A 26,686-nucleotide genomic window follows, 5' to 3' on the forward strand; every position below is an offset into this window, starting at 1 on the left:
AATACATTTTCTGGTATACTATGTTAATTGTAAGTGATATTTTGTCATTATTTGTACTTTACATAATATCCTAATATCCATTAGAATATGGAATGCATCCTAGGGGCAGTAAATATTAGCACATTAAAATGGCAAAATCATTCTCACTTACCAATGTCAGATCAGTTACATGTTACTATACCTGAATTTACTAAACACAGATGTTGTAGGCTAGTAAATGCTCGGTGCCTTGGTGAATGCTTAGCCTGGAAATCAGACCAATGTACCAGCTCATGTGTCAATTGCTCTGCCAGATTCGTTGGGTCCCTCACCCATTCAAACAGATTTTTGAAGAGCAACTGGACGGACCAGTCACAACCGTTTATCTCACATGGGGCGGGTTTAAGACGTTCCGCTTGAATGCAGTTACAGAATGTAACCGTCATTCTCCGTCCAAAACAGACCAAGCTCCGCCCTAACTTTAACGTGTCGCTCAGAGCAATGTTGATTTGTTTTGCGCCGATTGGTTGTAGGTCTATTCAATCGCGTCTAGAGGCATTTTGGTTTGCTTCGTTGATAATGCCCCTTGAAAATTGAAAAAGAAGTGAGAGGTGCATTTGCTTATTAGTCTGGCTTTGCCAGGCTAGAATGTTTGTCCAACATTTTAGAGATTTGTTTTGGTCATTTAAATTTTAAGCGTGGAAATATTGAAAAGATCCCTGACGGTCACCAGTTTTTACTGCCATTTGTTTACTCAAAGTACTTAGAAAGTACTGATTAATTTAATTTGTGTTGAAGGTGTACTCCAGTGATTTAGTGTTTCACTTTCATAAAGTTGGGGGATTCAGGAGAGGCCGATCTTTTTTTAAGTTGTGAAAATTAATTTACCATTGATTGCCAAAATTTCTTGACTTTAGTCCTTTGTGTAGATCAAGCTCTGAAAACAATGGATAATGCAACTCTGTGGCATCTCTCTCCCCGGCATGCCCAGGTCTTTCAAACTCTACAACTCCAGTCCATTTATAGCAACGCGGATTTCGGTGCCTGTGCTTCTCTCTGATGCTCCGAAACAGAGACATAACCATACTATATGTTTTCAAAATGGAACCCTAATGCCTTTGTGTATGCTGTCTAAACTTACTTATCTGTCAGTGGATTTCTTTGGGAGAATGCTCATACCTCATATTTTGTAATACTTTTTTCAGTCAGAAGCGTTTGACCAAGTGTTCAACACTGCTTCTGAAAGTGCCTGAGAACAATCATTGTATTAGATCTGCACCCTCATGATGGATGAAGTCATGACCAGGCTGAGGCTACATCTACACTACTACGTTTTCATTTTTGAACGGTGTTTTGAAACAAAAATGATCTCCATCCACACAAGTGTTTTAGCTCCGTAGCAGAACTAATCTCCATCCATACAACATGTCTGAAAACGCATATCTCATGACCATTTGCATACACTGGTCAGTTCCAAATGTCTCCGTTTTGGGGTCTAGAAAATGCCGTTAGTAGTGTGACAACACGAGACGTAAACGCAAAAGATATTCGTTTTTAAAGGTCCCATGACATGGTGCTCTTTGGATGCTTTTATATAGACCTTAGTGGTCCCCTAATACTGTATCTGAAGTCTCTTTTATATAGACCTTAGTGGTCCCCTAATACTGAATCTGAAGTCTCTTTTATATAGACCTTAGTGGTCCCCTAATACTGTATCTGAATTCTCTTTTATATAGACCTTAGTGGTCCCCTAATACTGTATCTGAAGTCTCTTTTATATAGGCCTTAGTGGTCCCCTAATACTGTATCTGAAGTCTCTTTCCCGAAATTCAGCCTTGGTGCAGAATTACAGCCACTAGAGCCAGTCCCACAATGAGCTTTCCTTAGGATGTGCCATTTCTGTGTCTGAAGCTATTGAGGAGGAGAGAGGGGGGGGCAAGGTGGAGAGTGGGGGTGTGGCCTTGACCAACTGCCACTTTTCTCGTTTGAAAGCCATGATGTCACTCTCTCATGGGTTGGCCAAATTCTCTGGGCGGGCAAAGCAGAGAAAGGGGAGGTAACCTTGCTCCTTATGACCTCATAAGGAGAAGATTCCTGATTGGCCCATCTGAGCTTTCATTTTCTCAAAGGCAGAGCAGGATACCCAGGGCTCGGTTTACACCTATCACCATTTCTAGCCACTGGGGGACCATAGGCAGGCTGGGGGAACTCATATTAATGTTAAAAAACCTCATAAAGTGAAATTGTCATGCCGTGGGACCTTTAAACCAAAACGTAGTAGTGTAGATGTAGCCTGAACCTGGCTCTGCATATAAAGCTTTTCAAGAGTCTTAGTAATAATCTTCAGTAAATCAGTTTTGTTTCTGTGAAGCTTTTGTGAGGAGATACAGAGACTCTGTAGATCTGTCTGTGCCTTGTGGATTTTTAAGGGACAGCACTGTCCATACAGGACATTTTAAAGCCATTGCCGTTAACAGTGCACTATTACTAGTCTCAACCAAGGAATGTCTAATCCCTTATAGAAAACAAGATGAAAGTTAACACCGTAAACCTCAAGAAAACTCACTGTGAAATAAATGTAGGAGTCAAAATCAATCCAATAATACCTGATGACTTGAGTGTATAGGGGATAGCTTTCTAACTCTCATGCTACTTTTGCCTCTTAATAAATAAAAGCTGAAACACAAACGTATTAACTCAACAAAAGCGAAAAGCACTTTGTTGCTCACACCAACAGTTTTTTGATGTTTATGCTAATGCAGTACTTCTGCTTGTCTTTGAAGCAACTTAATGTATGTTTGTCTTCGGTGTGATTCACTTTTCTAGCTTGCTGCTGCCGTGTGTTTGCTGGCTCCTGTGCAGCCTGTGGCCTGTTTGGGAACTTTGTATTTACTTCCACATTGTGCCACTTTTTTCTGGTTTGATGTTGGATTGGGGACTTGAAAATAAAAAAAAAGGTTTTTGTAAATCATTCCCCACTCTGGTTTTATTGTTATTGATTTTTATTTGTCCCCTGTTCCACTTTATTGTCTCTTCAGAGACACAGCTGGCCACTACTTTTTGCATATACTGTATATACTGTATTTTGAATCTGTGTGAGAAGAAGTCCTCTGCAGTGGTGGAACTTTTTACATTTATTAATTAAAGTTTTATTAATAGTCATAAATATTATTTCAAGCTAATGCAACTTGGCCTCTGACCACCCACACAGGTGATTTCAGTTTTTCTGGCTTATTAGACCTCTGCTCAGGTTGAAGTGGACCGGAGCTTTGATGGGAATATATTAGGTCACAAATCTTCATCCACCAATAAGAATGATGAAGGTGCAATTAACTGAAAACACCTGTGTGGGTGTTCAGAGCCTTTAAGTCTGTTTAATTGAAATAATGAGTTGAATGAATGTGGAGCTGAGAGTTCACTCAACTCATAAAATTTAAGTTTCTAAACAAACTGTTTCAGAGTTAAAAATCTCCAGAGACCCTTCTTTTTTGTTGTTTGAGGGGAAATGTGTGTGTGTGTGTATTGTAAATTAACTAAACTCAACTGGTTTTATAATATTACAACTCATGAGTGAACTACTTATTCAGCTGAAGTTCAGTTAATTCACATTTTTAAGGCAGCAGGGAAACGTAAGTTGTTAAGTTGTACAGCTTTAAAGCAACATTATGTAACTATTTTCACCTTTGTAATAACGGCTTCAAAATTATTTTTATGGTGCCTCTGTCATATGTAATAATATGTAATCTGCATAACAAGTATGATAAAACTTTTTTAGCTTGTAATACTTCTGTACTTTGAGTTCATTAAGATTTTAAAGCAGAACTTTAACTTGCAATGCAGTAATTTGACAGTGTGTGTGCTTTACGAGCAGAGCCATAGCTACCATGGAGGACTCTGTGGTGATGTTCTCAGTATCTTTTCTGGAAATGGAAGGGTATTAGTAACCCCATGTTTAGTGCACAGAACATCGCGTTAGCATATTAGTAGTTATTATTTATTAAGGATCTGCCAATCTGAGTCTACAGTTATGAATTGTTTATAAATGGATTTTGGTTCAGATGCTCTTTACCACAAAGTGGTAAAAAGCGTTTCTCATTAAAGGATCTAAGCATTAATAAATATTTCTTAGCCATTAATTAGCTATTAGTTACAATTTTTATACAAACCTTTATAAAGGTTGACTTATTAGAATTTTGCAAAAAACAACTTCTTGAAATATCCACTTGATATGTACCTCATACTACTCATATTACCTTCAGATTAAATTTGGAATATACATTTTACACAAAGACTGGATTTTATCCCCCCAACACTGAGACAATGCAAGGAAGGATCGGGTCCTCGTATTGGTCTATATGAGCAATTACAATAAGCAATACCTGTTTCAATGATCACTGAACCAACCCGGCCACTAATTATAGGCTATTTCAACTTGGTGGATGGAGTGTCCCATATCTGAGGATGCTATGAGGTAATGGCCTCAGTTAGTGTGTCGGTTCCATCAACAACAGCACATGGGAATCCCATTCAGTTGAACAGTCACACTGTATTGGAAAAGTAAACCATGATCTGAGCAGCGTGTTTTACTTTAACATCATGTCGGCCCACATATATCCTGTGCGTCAGGTTAGTGAGCTGCAAACTTAATATAAAGGTTACCATTTGTCCTGGATGTGTTTTGAACTTTCAGCAGTGAGCAGTGATCCACCAAGTTAAATGGTTTACACCTTGAGCTTTTTAATGACATGATCACATGACATCAAGCAAGCATCTGAAATCCGACCGCTTCTGTAACCATCATATGACGGATTGATCCCGTGGTTTTATGGGAACTGCATCTTCTGATTGGCTGTGCGTTATAATCGAGGCATCAGCTCTCTCTCTCTGATTGGCCAGCAGCACTTCAGTAAACCATCAGCTTCCTGGTTATCTGCAAATGGACAAATAAACTTGTTTTTAAACCTGTGCTACGGTGGGAAACTCTGGCTTCATTTTACTGGGGATCACCATGTCACCCAGAAGCGGCTGGAGCCCGGTTCTGCTCGTCGTGTGCTGTCTTTTTGTAACTGCCTATTGTAAGTTTCCTACCCTAGACCACATCAAACCGAAAGCCAGCGACAAGGCGCAGGGGAGAGCAGTGGTCGAGCTGCTGAGACGCCTGCTCGGGACCAGATCTCCTGAGTTCCTAGTGTCAGTCAACAGGAGCCTTTCCAACGACAGCCTAGACGTGTGTGAGCTCAGGTCCACTAAAAACAACAAGATAGTCGCTACGGGCAGCACCGGAGTGGCAGTGGCTACTGGCATTTACAACTATTTGAAATATTTCTGCAACTGCCATGTTTCCTGGTCTGGTGACCAGCTGGACCTGCCCCGTCCTCTGCCGAGGCTCACCGGCGTCCTGCGCATCAACACCCGGCACAGGTAAGTAAGCCACCGGTTGGAATACTGGCAAACGCCTCAACGCTTTGACTTGGCATTGTTAGCAGCACTTTAATTCGGCGTACACCAAGCAGACCTTATTTTATTGAAATTCTGCTGATATTTTCAACTTTTCACATTACTAGGCTAACGCTACTAGCTAAATTAGTAACGGTACTGCGTCCATGTCAACTTCACCAAAAGACCTTGTTAATTACTCCTTTTAACGTCTTAAGTCATTCTACAAGAGTAGCCTTAAGGCAATTTTAACAATAAATGTATTATCAGGGGTGAAAAGTAAGGAATGTACTTTTAGTAGTTACAATTTTGAGGTAGGCTAAGGTTACTTGGGTATTTCCATTATACGCTGTCGTGCATTTTTGTCTTAGTTACTTTTCAGGTCACACAAAACCCATAATCGTGCTATAGATGAAACTATCCAACAGTATGTAAAGAAGTTAAAAAAGGAGCTTCATTTTGACCAGATATAACATAAAAATGCTGCTTATAGGCTGGAGTGATTTAATGATAACAATACGTAGATGGATGGATACATCATTTGTTTATTCCCAGGGGGAAATTCTCAAAGTAAAGGATCTCAAAACTTTTTGCGTTATTCTTTTTTTTATTTTTTTATATGGAAGTGTTGTTCCCTTTTGGACGAGAGAGAGTATTGAGCTTTTAAAACATCAGCTATGAGCTATAAAAACATAACATGCAGACTCTATATGTTCCTCTAAATTCAAACCACCCATAAAACAAATGAAAGAACAATGCACTTTATGTCATATACTTTATTAAAAAGTATCCCCCTCATGGTCCCATATGTTTTATGTAATCAAAGGCAGACAAAGAGTGGTGTGGCTTAGGGCTGCACAATATATCAGTTTTTTTTGTTTTGAATTCAATAAGCAATTTGTTGTATTTTAGCAGAATACTGAAAGCAGCAGAAATGTGTACACTCTAATATATTTTTATTTATTGCAAGTAATATCGTTATCGCTAAATTCAACGACGCTATAGCATATTTTCCTCATATCGTGCAGGCCTAGTGTGGATTACATTTGTAATGTTGCTGACGTCAGCAAAAGACCTTTTGAAAATGTTGTTTTCCCACCAAATCCACTTCACACTGCTGTACATCATGTGTGTCAACTCCCCTAAGTGGAAGCCACAAGACTTTACCAGATAGAGGAGCTATTCCTGTCAAATGACCAGTTGCCATGAGAGCCATAGAAATGCTGCGATAGCTTTTTTTCTTTCTTTTTTTTAATCAGCAGCTAAGAACATCTAGCTTCCCAACACATAAGACACAATGTATATACATGACAACTTCTGATATCAAACTTTACAAAAGAGGATGCTGTGATGTGTCTGTGTTTGAATGCTACGGTGGCAGTATTTGGACGCAGTGTAACCCCAGCCCCCACCACTCACAACACACATCAAAACCCATCGGTGCGTGACAAATGGACTGTTGTCACACATTATTTTTCATTGTTTACTGTGAGCACTATGGACACTTGTACTGCGGCCGGGCCCTTTTTAAAGGACCCTTCCTTTCAATTATCTGTTGTTAGACCCGCATCAGCTCATCCCAGTTATGTTATGTGCACAGTAGTTAGATTGAAAAAGCCATGGCAAGCATCATGGCACACTTTAGTTTTCCCATGACTATATCTTGGTGGCAAAGAGCAACTCTTAGCGGGAAGGAAGTGGGCGTCATTTACCAGCTGCAGAAAACTAAGCCTTAAATTACACTGGTTTAAAAAACAACAGTGCCTATGTGATTTTTAACTGGCTATTTGTTATTTTAGCAATGCTATATGACAACTACTTATAGAAAATGACAGTGAAATATCTGTTTTTTCAGTACTTTTTCTTGAATCTCAAGCAAAGTGGAGTCATCATGCTAGTATTGTAAATGGGTGTAGAAATTGCAAATACTATGGCAGGAGGAATCCTGCCAAGTGAAACCACAGACAGTGGGGCAGGAGCATTCAGGCACTTTATTCTAGGAGTGCACATTGGTAATTTCCTTAGGCCTTTATACTGTCGAGGATAATGGTAGGAAAGAGCAAGCCAGTGATGTCTGTGCTCTGAGGGAAAGTACCATTGCACAGCAGGCTGGTCTCAGGTGTGTCACAAAGGTCGCAGTTTGGTATTCTGTCTAGCAAAAGCTTGCTGCTTATACAGATGTAATGAGACCAAGAATCCAGCTGAAGCAGTAATCTTTCAAAAACCCACGAGGTCTTTTAACAATCGTTAACCATGGTTTGAATGGATCTTAAAAAACTAGGGGCTGCAACTAGGGATGATTTTTATTGTTGATTAATTAGTTAGATTGGTCTTTTAAAATTTCACCAGTAATTCAGATGCTTTTTCTCTGTGACTCAAATCTTGTACATATGGTGGCCAGGATGGCTCGGTTGGTGGAGCGGGCACGTGTGCGGAGCTTTGTGCCTCGGTGCAGGGGGTCCGGGGTTCGAGTCCGACCTGGGACGGTTTCCTGCATGTCTTCCCCCTCTCTCTCCCCCTTTCACTAGGCTCGTTCGAGATGAGCCAGATCTGCGCAGAATCGATCACCGGCGATCGGCGCCCAATGCATGCCGGTTAGATTTGTGTCCGACTTGATCCCGACTTGCTCTGACGTCATGCACACGTGGGCAACGATAATCTCACGAGACCAAGGCAGCCGCAGTTCTGAGACGCAGGTAGCGCAGTTGCTTTTCACCAACTGCAAGAGCCAGGCGGACGCAGGTGGACCCAGGGCATGCTGGGAAACGCCGGCCTCTCAGCTGATCAAACAGCTGATTGGTTCAGAATCGACTCAACATGATGACGTTTTATATAAACTTTTTATTGATTTTGAATTTGAGGGATTTTAACTGCGATTTGTCTGATTTAAAAGCTTATTCCTTACAGAACACATGCTGTGAGGCTGATAGTGATGTTTAGAAGTCAGAGAGACTAAATCTGTTCAGATTACAGATCATCTACAGTCTGTTGTTAATTAAAATCAGCAACAGATCGCATGTAGAGAATTTTGAGAGCTACTCTGTCATAATAAAATCAACTGGAGACTGTGTAGGAGCTGATATAGGGGTCTGATAACATTTTATTAAATCGGAATCGGACCCGAACGGACCACAGTGTTTCTGTCACTTCCTGTTGAGCCTGAAGGCTGCTGGAGTCAGCTGGAAACTGTCCGACTTGAGAGCGGACTTTTGTCCCCGCCCCCCGCTGCTGCCGCCTGCTCTCGTCTACTTTACAGGCGAGGCGCAGTTCATCTCCAACGAGCCTACTGCTTTCCTATCATTAAAGGCGGAAATGCCCCCCACAAAAAATCATGTACATATGGGCTAGGTGCTACAGCAGGGGTGTCAAACTCAAATTTAACAAAGGGCCACACTGGAAAATTAGTTTATTGACATGATTTTATTTAATTGGAAAAAGTAAAATATATTTGACTGTATTATTGCACTTCTCATATAGCCATTTCACTTAGAATTTGGTCCACATAACTATGGAGGACTAAAAATGACATAAGGAAAAATAAATAAAAAAAAAGTAGAAATAAATAAATAAATGCAGAAATATAGTGAAAATAAATACATTTTGGTAACATAAATGGCTATTTCTGTATTTTTACATGTATGTATGTATGTATTTATTTATTTATGCATTTCTATATGGATTTATTTATGTATTTATACATTTATTTATATATTTATATGTTTATTTATTTATATATTTATGTATTTATATATTTATGTATTTATTTATACATTTATTTATTTCTGTATTTCCACATTTATTTTTCCCTGCGCCTGTATGCTAATTGAGTGGGGGGTGCCAACATCAGTCTGAAGAATGATTGGTTAGCTGGGGGCCGTGTCGCTAACCAGACAGAAGCAAACGATCCATATATCCATCTCTGGACGCAGGCTACCTATGAATGCTGCAGCTAGTGTGTAATACGGTGTAATGAGTTGGGCGGTGCTTAAAGAGCAATGTGCAGGTTCAATTCATAACTGAATTAATAGTAATTTATAGTGATGTTACCCGTGAACCTCCTGCTTCGAGGCATGTATCGAAAACATGAACCAATTTGGAATGAAGCTTTGTATCGGAGCTTGATTCGTTTTGGGATAATCACGTGACCAGTGACGTCCGAAGCTTCGTTTCACCCACCTGACTGCTTCGAAGTTGAATTCAAAAGCTGCGTGAGCAGCGCGACACAGGGCTGGGTTTGTTGCAGTAGGAGAGTCAACAGAGTCAGGAGAGTTAGTGAAAAGAGAGATTAAAGTTCATAGCGAGTAGGCCTAGCCTAGTTTATAGTGAGTTTATAAAAGAGAGTTTAGAGCACCTTCTGCACTGCCTATCTCACCTTTTTGGCTGAGGAGACAATGTTGATAGGCTACGTAGGCCTAATCACAGAAATGTGTGTGCAATGTGTTCTTCATTCATTTCCCTCCCAAATTGATATATTTGTTTTCAAACACAAGACAGTTCACAACCAAAATCCTAACTTTATAGTTCTTTTTTTTCCGCCACTATCCTGGGCCGAGCCGGGCCGGGCCCTTGATCAAGCTTTTGTGTTTTTTACTATAGCCTAATTGGGTGGGGAGCAAGCTATGTTATAATCACAAATAGGAGAATTACCTTTGAGCAAGTTTGGAGGGAAGTCGGAGGTATGGAACCATTTTAAACAAGTCGTGGGCAGTGACAATACATATGTGTCGGCTTTGTTGAGTGCATTAAGTGCGGCACGCTGTCGCCTATAACAGCAAATAAAACGGGGACTTGGATGATGAACAGACACATGAAGCAGGCTCGCCGTGGCAGAAAAGATGACAGTCAGCCTTCAACGTCCTTATTTGTTACTTCTCCAAGCGTGATGCGAGGCAAGCCCTCACAGAGAAATACGTAGAGTTTTTTTTTTTTTTTTTTACGTTTCGTCATTCAGATCCATTTGCGATCCGTTCCATTCTGAATAAACAAACAGCACAGTTTACATGCTTAGTCCTTGTTGCATTATTCATTAAGATGATTTTAAACAGATGTCTGCAGTTCAGATAACTCTGAATTGTATGAGAACGTCAGTTTATAACGGCCCACGTATGAAAAAAGTGTCGGGTTGAAATCGGCGTCATAATTCCAGTTAACGTGTCGGGCCGGGCTTGGACACAACGCATGGGCTCGGGTTGGGTCGGGCTTACTCTAAAGACATTCATGGCTAATAACTGTGAAACAGTTTGTGACACAATGCTATCCCTAACTTCACCACCAGATGTCCTCAGAGTTCTGAAGCTTCGAGTAGTGAACCTTTTTTCGATACAATTGGCTTGAAAGCTTCACTGCTTCAGAAAGCTTCAGTTCGCCATCACTAGTAATTTATTGTGTTTGTGCTGGTTGCACAAAGTCCAGTCTGTCAGGAAATCGTGTACATCATTTTCCTTGTAGGAAAAGCAAGGTTTTTCATTTTTGGGTGCGTTTTGTGCAGGTGAAGTGAGCAGACTTCACTGCCGCGTCTGTCACCACACACTCGGTCGTTTGTGGTGCTCATTTCACTCCGGAGAGTTATAGACCTGGAGATTTGTTGGAGTCTCAGATGGGATTTTGGAGTAAGGACAATGTGAGGCTGATTACCGATGCTGTTCCCTCGGTGCACTCGATGGAATCAAGTCCACCACCATCAAAGCTTTCACCTGAATCTGGCGTGGGCAGGACTGGAGGACCAAGTGCTATAGCACTTGCAGAAATTCCTGAACCGAAAAAGAGCTCTTAGCAGAGTAAGTCTTACTTTTAACTCTTGTAACTCTTAATTTGGCTGATTTCGTAATGTTTTAACCTAATAATTTCCGAATAAAGAAGTGATTTGAGCGTGTATGTATTGGGCAATCCACCATCTAACTAGTAACATACATGTTAACTTGGCTATTGCATTAGCAAACATTTGGTAGCTGATGATTTGATGACAGAAGTAGCTAAAATTGCGTCTGAAATCATTCCCTCATCTGGATTAAAAATGCGCTGACTGCAAAATCCTAGCATCAGGGCTTCAGTATACAGAGAGAGGGAGAGACTGAGCTTTAGAACAGATTTTCGTAATTGTCTGCCTTGACATCAATGCAGTTTGCATTAAGCTAGCTATGAGCTGTTGGCAGCTAGCTAGCCCAAACACCCCCGTTTTCCCCGCATTTTATTAAGCTAGCTATGAGCTGTTGGCAGCTAGCCTAATCACCCTTACACCCGTCTGTTTTATTAAGCTAGCTATGAGCTGTTGGCAGCTAGCTAGCCCAAACACCCCCGTTTTCCCCGCATTTTATTAAGCTAGCTATGAGCTGTTGGCAGCTAGCTAGCCCAAACACCCCGTTTCCCCGCATTTTATTAAGCTAGCTATGAGCTGTTGGCAGCTAGCTAGCCCAAAACACGCGTTACGTATTGTTTTCCCGCAGATTTTATTAAGCTAGCTATGAGCTGTTGGTGTTGGCGCCAGCCCAACCACCCCCGTTTTCCCCGCATTTTATTAAGCTAGCTATGAGCTGTTGGCAGCTAGCTAGCCCAAACACCCCCCCCCCTTCCCCCGCTTTTTATTAAGCTAGCTATGAGCTGTTGGCAGGCAGCTAGCTAGCCCAAACACCCCCGTTTTCCCCGCATTTTATTAAGCTAGCTATGAGCTGTTGGCAGGCAGCTAGCTAGCTAGCACAAACACCCCCGTTTCCCCCGCATTTATTAAGCTAGCTATGAGCTGTTGGCAGGCAGCTAGCTAGCCCAAAACTCCGGTTTCCCCTGCATTTCAATTCAGACCGTTCTCCCGCACGATTTTGTATCCCAGTAGGCTACTCTCTGGTAATTAAGAAAGTCCAAATTGATATATTAATCAATATGCTGAAACCTCCTAGATTTTGCCACTAGAGGTTTTGACACGTCAGAGCTGCTTTGGTTTTATTTCTCTTTTTTTATTATTACTGATCCAGTTGGTAACTAAGCTTGTATCCTATTTTTGTGAGTGATTTTGAACCTCCGTGTTTTTCAGATTTTGGCAGAGCGTGCAGCCAGTAATGAAGGGATAGATGCACCTGACAGAGGGCTTCTCTCTACAGGATCCTGGACCATTAGTGCTTCATCGTGGGTCACAGTGCAACATCAGATGTCTGCAAAGCTCATCAGGTAGTGTAACTTGTAATATCATTAGCTGTATATGAGACATAAACATTTACAAATTACTTCTAATGGTAGGAAGAAGACATTTCATACTGGACTGTATTAGGTTGTGCATGTTTTGTGACCACTCTTTTTTTTTTTTTTTTTTTTTTTTTTGCTTAGCAGTTTTCCTAGGACTAGGGTGGCCCCTAAATCATGGCTGCAGCTGTCACCATGGTCCTGCTACACCCTGCTACGCCGTGCAGTTCCCTGCTACGTCCTGTAACGCCCTGCTACGCCATGAACTATCGCAACTACTATTTATAGTCGTAGTTCAATTATCTTTATTGTGACTATTATTGCCACTGTTCATCACACCCCCAACCGGCACTGTCAGACACCACCTACCAAGAGCCTGGGTCTGTCCCAGGTTTCTTCCTGAGAGGGAGGTTTTCCTCACCACTGTCACACTGACTGCTTGCTCTTGGGGGAATTACTAGAATTGTTGGGTCCCTGTAAATTATAGTGTGGTCTAGACCTACTCTATTTGTGACTTGAGTGTCTTGAGATAACTCTTGTTATGATGTATTAAAGTTGATAAAGATGAGACTTTATTGATCTGGTGGTGAAATTCACAAGCTACCTGCCAAGTCAAACTTCTAAAAGTAATGCAAAAGTAGTGTAAAGGATTACAATTCAGAGACAGTAATATTGTAATATAACTAATTACTCTGAAATGACAGTAACTATTCTATAATGAACTGCATTTTGGAAGTAACTTGCCCAAAACTCCTAGTTACTATCAATGAAATTATGAATACATTTTATACAACAAGACATTTTGTGATTGTGTTCATTTTGTGAAAACAAAATATATTTATTGATTTCCTCCCTTCCTCTGGAAACTGCCTCCTGATTGCGGCCACAACACAAGCTGGTATTGCCTTCCTGATCTCCCTGCCCAGAAACCCATATGTCTATCGGACCTCCGGCCTGTAGGCTGTGTATCGGAATTGCCTAGAGAATGATAGGGGTGCAATGTTGATATTGATAATCCTGTTAACATAGTCAATATGATCAAGAGTGATAGACTTATTTGATGTAACATTTTCAGTTATTCTATTCCATAAAGGTATGTATGCACATCAGTTTAAAAATCTGCTAATCCCTCAGCATCAATAAAGCACATTAGATTAGATTAGATTATACTTTATTGTGATTGTGCAGAGTACAAGTACAAAGGCAACAAAATGCAGTTTGCGTCCAACCAGAATTGAAAAAATAATCAACTATGTATAACTAAGTGTAAGTAATAAACAACATGTACAGATATGTGCAATGTAGTAGGAGTAACATAGTAAGAATATAGATATATGCAGGGTATTAACAGAATATATTATAAGAAAAATGGGATAAATATGGATATTCAGTATGAACCACATAGACAGATATGTGCAGTGTGGTAACAGTACCATTGTAGTGCAGAAACGATAACGTAAGAATAAGTGTACTGTATGTGCAGGAGGAATAGTATGAAGTGCAGTAGAATATGGCTATATATAAGTAGTTACAGTATGTACATTAATCGTTTTGATACAGTTTGTGTAGAAAACTGACGACTATAATAGAAGTGTATAATAATATAATAGTGTTATAAATTACTCTCATCTAAACATACTCTGGTCTGTTGGCTTGGAGAGGGCCATACTCCTGCCTGAAGTTGAGGTATGCTACCTGCAGCGAGAACGGGTTGAGGCAGCAGGCATCAAAGCCGGGATGGAGCGTCAGGCAGGTCATGTCCGTGGCCGGGACTAAACCCTCAACTAGTGCCCAGTAGGCATCCACCTCTCGACAACACATGCTGTCCACCGCCGACGCCATAGCCTCACAATGTCCGCACAAGCACCTAGCCAACAAAACGATTATGTGCTAGTGCTAACCTGCTTCTCTTAATACATCCATGGCTTGGATGGACTCCACAGCGGAAGTTATTTTATCACAATTTCATCTCAAAATATCGTTTATGGCGGTTATATATTCCTCCAGTTTTGAAAAACTAGTTGTTTATCATTAATATACACTATGCTCTATAGGGGTGTTCAACCTGCACATAAGCAGCAGAGTAGGCTTCCTTGTACCAGTGAAATCAAGGCAGTAGTAGTAGATTCGATCACATCGCTCTAACCAATCCTCCTTCAGACTGATGTTGGCACCCCCCACTCAATTAGCATACAGGCGCAGGGAAAAATAAATGTGGAAATACAGAAATAAATAAATGTAGAAATGTGGAAATACAGAAATAAATAAATGTAGAAATGTGGAAATACAGAAATAAATAAATGTATAAATAAATATATAAATAAATAAATATATAAATAAATGTATAAATTAGGGCTGTCAAAATTAACGCGTTAATATTTGCGTTAATTTTTTAATATTTAACTCGTTAAAAAAAATTAACGAAATTAACGCAGCTGTGTTTGTTTACTTCATGTGGCGGCTGAGAAACGTAATACGTCTCCATAAGAGCAGGCGGCGCTACTCTAGGAGGGATTTACCTGATTGAAGTAGGCCTACGGGCCAGTCAAGAGTTGAAACATGGACCAGTAACATCCCAAAAGAGAAAAAAGACAATTTGTTAGAATCCAGAAATGAATGAGCACGGGCTATAAACGGGACCGAGTACTAGTTCCGACATGTTGTCTCGTCAGGAGAGAGGCGCCACCGGTAAGCTGCTGTTTCGCTACATGCGCCGTGCTCTGCTGCCGATATGTACGTGCGCGATTTGTTTGCTTGATAACTGTTACGTTGGTCACGCTGGTAAAACCTTATTTGCAGTCTGATGTTTAACGCTGTCGACTCGATAGTATCCGTGACTATATTCCAGTAAATGTTTGAAATTGGTGCGTCTCACTGTCACACAAGCTACTTCCTGGTTGCGGTGCTAGAAGGGAAATGTAGTCAATCGCTTTACATTGGTAATGGATTGCTGTGCACAGCGTCGCTATCTAAAACTACACTCAATGTTTTCACTTTAGGCCAACACACACCTTTGTGGTTTTGGGTTACTGGTTTCATGTGTAACATTGATATTGATATTGATGTGCATTTCTGTGTTTAGATATATATATATATATATATATATATATACACACACACACACACACACACACATTTGTATATTATTCAGAATATGGTATATTAGGTATGTGGCTAATATTGGGGGTGGTGACAAAAATCTGCTCTCAAGTCGGACAGTTTCTAGCCGTTTCAGCAGGACTAAATAAGCCAAATTGTTGCTGCTGTTGTTCTGAAAGATATTAAACATTCTGAACTTAGCAGAACCTTTCCTTGTTTGTTTTCTCTTCATATTTGCAAAGTTAAGTGATTTAGCATTTAAATATCCATTACTACAAGCTTCTCAATTTAAAAACGCGATTAACTACAGCAAATTGTGCGATTAATTAATTTTTTTTAATCGATTGACAGCCCTAGTATAAATACATAAATAAATACATATAGAAATGCATAAATAAATAAATATACCAAAATGTATTTATTTTCACTATATTTCTGCATTTATTTATTTATTTCTACTTTTATTTATTTTTCCTTCTGTCATTTTTAGTCCTCCATACATAACGCCCTTAAAAAAGTCAGCAAAAAAGTTCCCTAGTCATCATAGAATTTAGCAAAACAATGCATTCTGATTTCATTTTCTAAAGCAGGCTACCACACAGCCGTCTTACAACAACCTAAATTTGGCCCGTGGGCCTTGAGTGTAATACAGTGACAAAATTTAAAGAATACCATTTTGCTCTTGCGTTATATATTTGACTTTTCATAGCTGCTTGAATTACAGACTGCATAGTCTTGCCTAATGCTAACAAAGCATGCTTTTTTGTCATTTTGATTCTCTTTGTTGATTTATAGCTTGATTTCTTTTATTTTGATTTTAGGATTATTATTTATTCTTTGTGTATCTGCATTTTATCTCATTTCATTTTTAAGACTCATCACTTTTATGATAAACTATGTATTTGTCTGTTTTGTTACTAGGTTCCGGTATTACCAGAACGTCTGCACTTTTAGCTATTCCTCTGTGTGGTGGGACTGGCCAAGGTGGGAGAGAGAGATCGACTGGATGGCACTCAATGGAATCAATCTGCCACTGGCTTTCACAGGACAAGAAGCCCTGTGGCAAGAGGTAAGAGCAACCTGTTAAGTGTGATTTATGGTTGTGTGGAGGCTCCATGCAGAGCTTTCGCCGCAGCCTACGTAAGTGGCCTGAAGTTTATACTTGTGCGCTGGTGTTTGTGCGTCGAGCCGGCAGGTGTTTGCGCGGGGGGGGAGTGTGTGGTACAGCGAGGGAGGGAGAGAGAGACAGTGATTATCTTCGTAGCGAGTACCGTCTCTAGAGTCCTAGTGAGAGAACCAAAGTGTCTCCCCTGTTCTTTCTGACCACGGTGGGAGATCTGGAGCAGGAGAAGTTAACCCTCTCCTTGATTTCATGTTGTTGGTGGAGAAGGAGAACCAGGAAATGAGTCGGGGGGGGGGGGATGCAACACTACCAAGCCACGGGCCAAGCCACACCACGATGTCTTGTTAGATTTTTGGAGAGGTGCACGTCAGGCTACGGCGTAGTGTCCAGCGTAGGTTTGTGTCTTCATGTACCTACGTACGGAGCCTCGCCTTTTATGCAGAAGTATAAATCACGCTTCAGGCTGAAAGTGATGATATTCCTTACAAAATGGACATTTAACCACTGGGACGCTGGTAAAAGCAGCTCTTAGTATCACTGTACTGTACCGTTATTGGCTCCTCTTAAGCCGGATTTCTGGAACAGATGTAACCTCAAACATTATTCTCAGAGCAACAAGCGAAATAAGATCAAATGCAGGGATTTCTTTATAGGGCTGAAACTAACGATTATTTTAATAATCGATTAATCTGTAGATTATTTTTTCGATTAATCGATGAATCGGATAAAAAAAACAAAAAAGCATTAATTTACATCAACTCAATACATACATACTTGATGTTTTAGTTAATAGTTGTGTAAAGGTAAGTAACCCAAATAGCAGATACAGAGAAGACACAGACAGACAGACAGACACGCAGAGACACACACACACACACACACATTAAATTATTACCATCATTACATTCATTTATACACCACACACTAATATATTTGTCAACAATAACTGATATGGGACAAAGCACATAATATATACATGACAGATTGAAAATGAATGGGCCACAAAAGGCGAGTGAATAAAACCGTGTCTTTAGTCTTGCAAACTATACCACCCCTGCTTTACTACTGTTATTAACGAGCTAACGCTAGCTTGTCATGCTAGTCAGCTGGATAACGAGTAAACGGCAGCACTAGAAGAGCTACTGGAGGGACGTTGCGTTCCTCACTTCAGAACGGAACAGAAGGAGGATAGTAGGTAGTGACTTCACCCTGCTGTTGAGCTCTCTTCCTCCTCATCAAGGACTCCAACATGTTTACGTTTTAGGTGCTGACTCATCACCGTGGTGCGCCAGTGCCATGCTGTGCGCTTTTTCTTATCTTGCAATTAACATGTTTTTGATTTCTTTAGTGTGAAATGCTCCCACACCTTGGATGTCTTAGGTCGTACTGATTTCTCTGCCTCCGCCGTGTGTTTCAGAACAACGTTACGGGTCTCTCCGGTCTCTCTCCGTATTTCCTCTACCCCCGCTCTGCTCTTTTTCTTTTCTTTCGCTCCGCGCTGCTCCGCTCTGCGCTCAACTCAAATTTTTTTATCTCTGCGACTGAGTGGCATAATAGTTGCGCGACACAACGAATCGATAATGAAATTCGTTGCCAACTTTTTTAGTAATCGAATTTTATCGATTTTATCGATTCGTTGTTGCAGCCCTATTTCTTTACCATTATAAGGCTTAGGTGCAGCACCCACGCCGTTTTGTGCACCCCCTAAGCTGAATGAATGTAAAATCAATGTGAGCATCAAAACTTTTTAGTTATTTTTTCCCAATATGTTTATTAAGTGTTTTCAAAGTAGTATAATACAAAAGAGCAAATATTAGGAGTAAAATAATATGCCAATATGAAAAGAAAAGGAGAAAATAATCAAAAAGTTTTTTTAATCCGATCCAATGGTTGTAGTGTGTCCCCAAGTCTTTAAGCTTTTCTATTATCTGCCTCAGCTTTTTTAGACATTTTAGACAGATATGGTAACAATTAACGGTCCAAAATGATGTGGAATTGCATTTTTTTGGTTTCATTGAAAAACTAAATCTTCTTCAGGTAGGACCCCTAAACCCTCGGCAAAATACGTTCAACTAAAAGCCCAGACCCACCGACCAGACGGCCGCCCCTCAGCAGAAAAGGCAGTCGGACTGATCAGTCTCCCCGAGTTGGTCCAAAAAGTTCCTCAGAACACACCGAAGAGACGAGACGTAATACGTAATATGACGCAAATCTGTATTGTCGCCCAAAAATGAAAACCGGCAGCTGATTGGACGAACGCGTCACGTGGGTCTGGTTTCTCCAGAAATTCAAAGCCAGACTGTCATGGCGGCCGTTCAGAATCCGATCTCATATTGTACTAAAATAGTTCACCGAAACGTGTTTCTGAAAACATTTGAAGAGAGAAATAGGCCGTGCAGTTGCTGAATCTTATTTATTTATTTTATTTATTTTATTACATTTATATAGCACTTTATCATAGACACTCAAAGCGCTTTTGGGGGGAGGGGGGACTGCTCTAAAACACCACTAATGTGTAGCACCCACCTGGGTGATGCACGGCAGCCATACAACGCCTTATGACGCCAGACGCCAGAACGCTCACCACACATCAGCTAGTAAGGGAGGGGGGAACATATTTTTAGTGGTGGGGGAAACCAGAGAACCCGGAGAAAACCCACGCAGACACGGGGAGAACATGCAAACTCCACACAGAAAGGCAGGTCGGACTTGAACCGTGCGCCGCTGCAGGACTCAGCCAACGTGGGGCAAACGCTCTTACTGGGTGAACTAGAGGCCGCCCCAGATGGCTCATTTGAGTCAGACTGCCGGCAGTCCCTGTCCCGCCGATTATACAAGTCAAATCGGGCAAAATGAAGGCCGACAGCCCCTCGGACGGACGACGGCACTGAACACACCGAACAGACTCGAGTCACTGACCTCGCCAGACTGTCAGACGGCCGATTATCAGCTGGGTGGGTCTCGGGCTTAAGTCTTCCACAAACCTAGGGAAAACACTGGAAGGGGAAGAGCGATTCTGAGAGAAGGGAGATTCAAGAAGACGAGCAGGAATAATCTCTAAGATGCAGATCCATGATATATACCTTGATTGATATGTGCAGCACCATGTGAACATCACATTAACTTGTTGTGTACCTGTTTCTAGGTCTACCGAGCTCTTGGGTTAAATCAGTCGGAGATTGAAGAGTTCTTCTCTGGCCCGGCGTTTCTCGCCTGGAACCGAATGGGAAACGTTTTCAAGTTTGGTGGGCCTCTGCCACAGTCCTGGCATGTGAACCAGCTCTACCTCCAAGTACTGACACCTCCATGCTTGTCAACACAGTTGGAAGCCACTATGTGTAGAATTATGACACGTTTGACTTTGGCACCACCGAGTGGTAGCATCAAACACTGAGACTGAAAACCAACGGGCTGAAAGCAGCAGCTTTCACCTGGCCTGTCTTATTATTCAATAAACAAAAACTTTGGCCATCAGAAAAATGTACATATTTTACATATAGTGGCTTCAGTTTAGGTTTTAGAGGTCATTCCCATTGTTTATGAAAACATTGTACTCCCAAAAGTAATAGTTGAGATCTGGAAGAAACAGTGACAACGAGCCCCCAGGTCGGCCAGTTTATTGAAACCACTTTATATGGAGGTCAAATTAAAAGTTGATACATCTGAAATGTTGCTAATAATCCCTCGTTGCATACAGCTACACTAAGTACAGTAGCTCTATATTGAAACAGGAAGTCGGTGCAAACTGTGATGGCTGTTTACAGCTCATAGTTTTACTGTTTCCTTTGTTTTTTCTTTTATTCCAAGTATCTGACTGATCTGGGGGTTTGTTTTCAAGCAGTGTCCAAAATAAGGCTGTTATTTTAAGATATAAAATAGTTACATAATGTTGCTTTGAAGACCTTTTTAAAAGCTATCCATTTTTGTGAATGAAATTGTCTGTATAATATTTAAAATGTTTGCTGATGAATGTCCGCTTACCAGCTGCCCTGGAATGCATCCTCTCACGTGACAATTGCTCTCTTTTTTGCAGTTTAAAATCTTAGAGCGAATGAGATCCTTTGGCATGACTCCTGTGCTGCCAGCCTTCTCCGGGAACATTCCCAAGGGAATCCTCAGGTGACTCATGCTAGATCTAGATCTAAATCTAGCACACCTTATCTCTAAGCTAAAAGTACTGACGGTCCTGGTTCTAAGGTTTATAAGGATGATGATTTGATATCTGATATGAATGAAGGTTCAACAAGAGAATGTGACTCCTGAAATTAATAATGTATAATATAATAACTGCTTGCACCTAGAGAAGATTTCCACTTCTTCCCTCACAAAGGATCTTTGACTGAGTACTTAACTTAAACCAGACAACAGAGAAATGCGATGTCGTCCAATTATCAACTTACTCACTGAATTAATGTTAAAGGTCCCATGGCATGAAAATTTCACTTTATGAGTTTTTTTAACATTAATATGCGTTCCCCAAGCCTGCCTATGGTCCCCCAGTGGCTAGAAATGGCGATAGGTGTAAACCGAGCCCTGGGTATCCTGCTCTGCCTTTGAGAAAATGAAAGCTCAGATGGGCCAATCAGGAATCTTCTCCATATGAGGTCATAAGGAGCAAGGTTACCTCCCCTTTCTCTGCTTTGCCCACCCAGAGAATTTGGTCCGCCCATGAGAGAGAGAGACATCATGGCTTTCAAACGCGCAAAGTTGCAGTTGGTCAAGGCCACATTGTCGATTGAGGTTGAGTGCATCATATTTTATAAACTTATCACTAGGGCTGTGAATCGATTAAAAAATTTAATCGAATTAATTACATACTCTGTGATTAATTAATCGAAATTAATCGCATACATAATTAACGGTGTCTGAACCGATACTTTTTAAGAAAGTAAAAAAAGAAAAGAAAAAAGAAGGGTACTAAACAACAGTCGGTGACATTAAAGAAGGGCTTGTTTATTGCTAAGGCCATATGGTCAAAATGAAATGATTTGATAATAATCAATAACAATAACTTATTTCACTAGTAAATTGCTGTTGAACGACAAAAACAACCACCAGATGGGAAAAGGACATTTACAATAACTTCAAATGCACCACGAGGCTGTAGTTTACCAGTTTCTTTGAACGCACCGTCTGTGTTGTTTTTCCGACGGCAGCTGCAGATTGTTAGCCTAGAAATCTAGACGCACCCTAGTGGCAGCTGGCTGGTCAGGCTAGCAGATTGTTACATACCGGTGTTGAATCCTCTACAGTAAAACAGTCAAACTTTACACCGTTTAGCGTTAGCTGTCAGCATTTTAACAGTGTTTAATCCAGCTACTAGCTAGCAGTAGGCTAACGTTAGTTGCTGTCGAGTATAGTGTTAACTAGCGTCACGGGCAGCGGTGTTTGTGTTGCCTGTATCGTCCGTTTCAGAGCATCAGAGAGAAGAGCAGACATATCAGGGGCACCAGATTTCGGTAGCCAGGGTTGGCAGGAAGAAGTAACAAGTAGCTAAATGTTCCAATCAGTGATCCAGGCAGCACATTCTCATCTCCCTCCTTCATTTTACAGTCGAATAGTGGCTAGAACGGCTCCGGGTCAAACGTCAATATGGAATGGATTAATCTGCGTTATTTTTTTTTAACGCGTTATTTTTTCTCAGATTAATTAATCGAAATTAACGCGTTATTTTCACAGCCCTACTTATCACGTTATGTATGTAATAAAATGATGGATTGGAAAGTTTATAAGTACACCAGGAGTTTATGTAAATAACACTTGCCTGTTGGCTTCTGCTCTCTGCTGCTACTGCTACTGGCAGTAAGACAAGTGCTTAGGGACCGTCTACAAATTACAACACCAAAAAGAGATGCAACAAAAATATTTATTAATTTAATGATTAAATAAGGTAATGTCTCCAAACGTACCTCAATTATAACTTGTCTCCTGCTAGTTATACTACAGCACTTACTTTTAAAAAATAAGTTAAATTAATAAATATTTTTGTTGTATCTCTTTGGTCGTGTAATTGATAAGTAGACGTGCGACTCACTCGTCTAACTCGCCGGGTAGCAAGCAGAAGCCAGCAGGCAAGTGTTATTTAAATAAACTCCTGGTGTACTTACAAACTTTCCAATCCATTGTTTTATGAGTACATAAGCTATTTGTACTAGTGTAGAAGTTTGGTATCATTTTGGGTATTATTAGTAGGGTAATATACAAGATACAATCTTGGATCCATTAGCGCCTGCACTAAGCTATTCAGCTGATAACGCGAACTCTCCCAATGTTCGACCCAGGTGAAAAAAAGCTTCTGGGGGGGTGTTTGGCTCGAGGTCATGGTGCAAAGGACCTAGGGTGAAATTACTCCGAACCATCACTTTAAGTAAATGTACTGTCCTTCGTCCGTCTTCACTCAGGTAGTTCCATAGGTCTTCATCTGTTTAAAAAAGCATTTAATTTGAATGTAATAATGTATAGAATATTACAATAATATCAGTGTCCAGCAATTATCCCCCCCCCCCTCACTCACTGTACGCCATTGGTCAGATGGGGTGGGGGATGTGAAAGTAGGCAGGGTTTGACCTTTCTCAACAGAGTGCAGAATGTCTTTGAGGAGAAAGTGTTGAGGCGGGCTTTTCATCGTCTCTGAGTGCGGTATAGGTAACAATTTTGCCTTCAGACATTGTTTGACATCACTGTATGAACAAGTTCCTTCATACTTAGAATAGAATATTAAGTTGGGGCTCAACCAGACAATTCTCTCCAACTTGGGTTGCTCCCAGGGTCGGTACACTTCTTTGTCTCAGGTCAGTGTTCAGTTCCAGTCAAAACAATGCAGCGTAGCGGTCAGCGCCAGCCGCATGTGTAGAATATATCCACTGTGGATGAGAGGGACATGGTTGCTGAATATCGGACATTTTGGTGCTTGGGATTTTTCTTTGCCGCCAAAACTTTCTCTATGCAGGAAAAACTCTGGCTAAGTACAGTAAAGTGAATATTCCAGTCAAAACCATTTGGAATTCACTTTTTGAATCACGTGTTTTCATTTATTTTTTTAAATTGTATTTCAGGTTGTATCCGGAAGCCAATGTAACCAGATTGGGGCCTTGGGCTCACTTCAACTGCAGCTTCTCATGCTCCTATATCTTAGACCCTCGTGACCCACTTTTCCTCCAGATCGGTTCCCTCTATCTGTCCCAGGTGGTGAAGCAGTTTGGTACAGATCACATCTACAACACTGACACCTTCAATGAGATGACTCCCCCCTCCTCTGACCCCACCTACCTGTCTGCAGTCAGTCGTTCTGTCTTTGCCTCAATGACCGCAGGTGAGTGTCTGGGTGACTAATATCCTGTCCACATTGCGAGTTTTAAATCTGTGCCTGTCAGAATGCTGATATTATGGGTAAAAATAACAATCATTTCCCTTTGTTATTGTTGTTATTGTGTAATTGTCCTACACAGACAGCCCCCGTCGAAGCATGGAGAACTGTCTCTTTCTTGTCCCTTATCCAAATCAAATTTTTTTTCTTTCTCCCCAGTTGATCCTCAGGCAATTTGGCTGATGCAAGGCTGGCTGTTCTTCAGTGACGCAGTGTTCTGGAAGCCGGCCCAGATTCAGGCCCTACTACACGGAGTGCCCCTCGGAAGAATGATCGTGCTGGACCTGTTTGCAGAGACCGAGCCAATTTTCTCCTACACGGAGTCTTTCTATGGACAGCCCTTCATCTGGTGCATGCTGCAGAACTTTGGGGGTAACAGTGGATTCTTTGGCACAGTGGAGAGCATCAATTCAGGGCCCTTCAAAGCCTTACATTTCCCGAACTCCACCCTGGTGGGCATCGGCTTGACACCTGAGGGCATTGAGCAGAATCCTGTGATGTACGAGTTGATGAGCGAGCTGGCTTGGCGCAAGGAGCCGGTCAACTTGTCAAAGTGGGCGTCGCTATATGCAGTACGCCGCTACGGCAGCACACAAGAGAACCTGACCGCTGCATGGAGGCTCCTGTTCGCCAGCGTCTACAACTGCACAGTGCCACATTACCGAAACCACAACCATAGCCCACTGGTGCGCCGGCCTTCCTTTCGCATGAATACTGACCTTTGGTATGACCCGGCTGATTTGTACAAATCCTGGAAACTGATTATTGAGGCAGCTCCATCTCTCATGTCCAAGGAGACTTTCCGGTACGATCTTGTGGATGTGACTCGGCAGGTCCTACAAGTCCTGACAACTATCTTTTACCAGGATATCGCAGATGCCTTCCTGCACCAAAAGCTGCCGGAGCTGCTGACTGCAGGTGGGGTGCTGGTCTATGATCTCTTGCCTGAACTCAATCGTTTGCTCAGTAGTGACCGCAACTTCCTGTTGGGGACATGGCTGGAGCGGGCCCGGTCTTTAGCCCTAGATGAGAAGGAGGCACAGCTCTACGACATGAACGCCAGAAACCAGCTCACTCTATGGGGTCCCAGTGGTGAGATCCTGGACTATGCCAGCAAAGAGTGGGGAGGCCTTATGGAGGACTACTATGCCCAGCGATGGGGCCTTTTTGTTCATACTCTGGTAGAGTGCCTGGACAGCGGTCGACCATTCAAGCAGGATGCCTTCAACCAGGCAGTTTTCCAGGTAGAAAAGGGATTCATTTACAACGGCCGAAGGTACCCGACCAAGCCTCAGGGAGACGCATACGAGATCGCCCACAGAATCTTCCTCAAGTACTACCCACAGGCCTTGAAGAGACTATAGTGAGCAGAGACTACATTTTGAAAAAACTTGTCTCAAGTCGCAGCAAGAAGAATGTCTTCCTCCACCTCCGATTTCCATGGCTATCCCAAAACATTTAGTCATAGAAAATCTAACAGCCTGAATCTACAGGACCAATCTGTAGTACAACATGTAGTCAAATCAGTGATGGATAGTTGTGCATGTGGCAGGGGGAGAAGGATTTTCACATATCACTTGAGTTTTCATGAGATGTCTTTGATTCCACTGCTCTTAAAGAACTAGTTCAACATTTTTGGAAATACACATATTCACTTTCCCAGAATGAAAAGATGGATTTAAATCCCATGCCTGTGTGTTATGTATGGAGCTGGAATCAGGATGTGGTTAGCCTAGCTTAGCATAAAGACTGGAAGCAGAGGGAAATGGAATAGCCTGGCTCTGTCCAAAGTACAAAACAAGACTAAAGCTGTGTTATTTACAGTGTATATTGTTTGATTACGTGTCGGAACTATTTCTTAACGAACAACCGTGTATCCATCCGCCCCACACTTCTGTGCTGCATCTCTTACTATAGCCGGGGTTCAGTGGACTCAGGTTTTGGTCTCTGTGCAGACACGACGGTGCTGTCCAGTTATCGGGCTGTTTTTTAATCAGTGACTGCCTCGATCTTGAAAACAACTTAGGATGATGACAGAGGACACAGAGACAACTCACTCCTTCTCCAGGTTTATTTAATTTTCACAAATGAATGTATATACAAGGAGTTTGTAGGTAGGTAATTAGGTTGAAAACCTTTTTTTAAATAGAAACAAAGAGAAAACACACACAATTAGCTCATTGCTGAAAGGTAATAATGTCATTAGCATCTAAATAAACAATCAGAAGCAAACTTAGTCTTTGAATAATTTACAAAGTAATTAAACACCTCAATAAAAATTCTCCTGCACCCCTGCATTTGTCTACTCCTCTCTCTCGCTGCACGCTTGTCGGCACTAACCGCGCTCCTTAAGCCAGCGTTTTTTGTCACCTGGATGGAGCGGAAGCTACCCGTCAACTTTCAACCACACTCCTCCTCCTTGACCTACCTCGGCACTGGACCGCTTGGGAAGGGTCTCACATGTGCATCTCTCACGATGCCTTTTCTGTCAGTATTGACACTGACCACTCTGG

The 26,686-nt window shown here is 41.4% G+C and overlaps 2 protein-coding genes and 1 long non-coding RNA gene across 3 annotated transcripts in view; all 3 read left to right on the forward strand.

Moving 5' to 3' along the window:
* The window catches only part of LOC120551524 (signal transducer and activator of transcription 5B-like), a 39,166-nt gene extending 37,711 nt beyond the window's left edge, over positions 1-1,455 (forward strand). The window contains exon 19 of the mRNA XM_039789006.1: positions 1-1,455. This exon is cut by the window's left edge and continues 850 nt beyond it. The gene's annotated coding sequence lies outside the window, so the exon portion shown is untranslated.
* A 3,408-nt stretch (positions 1,456-4,863) lies between these two features.
* naglu (N-acetylglucosaminidase, alpha) lies at positions 4,864-26,447 on the forward strand. Its single transcript, XM_039789007.1, has 6 exons — positions 4,864-5,400; positions 16,606-16,753; positions 19,953-20,099; positions 20,841-20,926; positions 23,863-24,119; positions 24,333-26,447. The coding sequence occupies exons 1-6, from the start codon at positions 4,988-4,990 to the stop codon at positions 25,535-25,537; spliced, it is 2,256 nt and encodes a 751-aa protein (XP_039644941.1). The 5' UTR covers positions 4,864-4,987; the 3' UTR covers positions 25,538-26,447.
* On the forward strand, positions 10,414-12,759 carry LOC120551526. The gene is made up of 3 exons (XR_005637890.1): positions 10,414-11,192; positions 12,440-12,573; positions 12,733-12,759. It is a non-coding gene; the product is annotated as an uncharacterized LOC120551526 (long non-coding RNA).
* Positions 26,448-26,686: the final 239 nt, after the last annotated feature.

The sequence above is a fragment of the Perca fluviatilis genome, chromosome 21, assembly GCF_010015445.1.
Source record: "Perca fluviatilis chromosome 21, GENO_Pfluv_1.0, whole genome shotgun sequence".
Lineage (NCBI taxonomy): Eukaryota > Metazoa > Chordata > Actinopteri > Perciformes > Percidae > Perca > Perca fluviatilis.

Excerpts from the sequence above, each read along its gene's own strand:
- naglu (XM_039789007.1), top strand. The coding sequence starts at position 4,988 with ATGTCACCCAGAAGCGGCTGGAGCCCGGTTCTGCTCGTCGTGTGCTGT. Across the intron at positions 5,401-16,605 it reads CGCATCAACACCCGGCACAG|GTTCCGGTATTACCAGAACG; the intron begins GTAAGTAAGCCA and ends TTTTGTTACTAG. Across the intron at positions 24,120-24,332 it reads CTTTGCCTCAATGACCGCAG|TTGATCCTCAGGCAATTTGG; the intron begins GTGAGTGTCTGG and ends CTTTCTCCCCAG.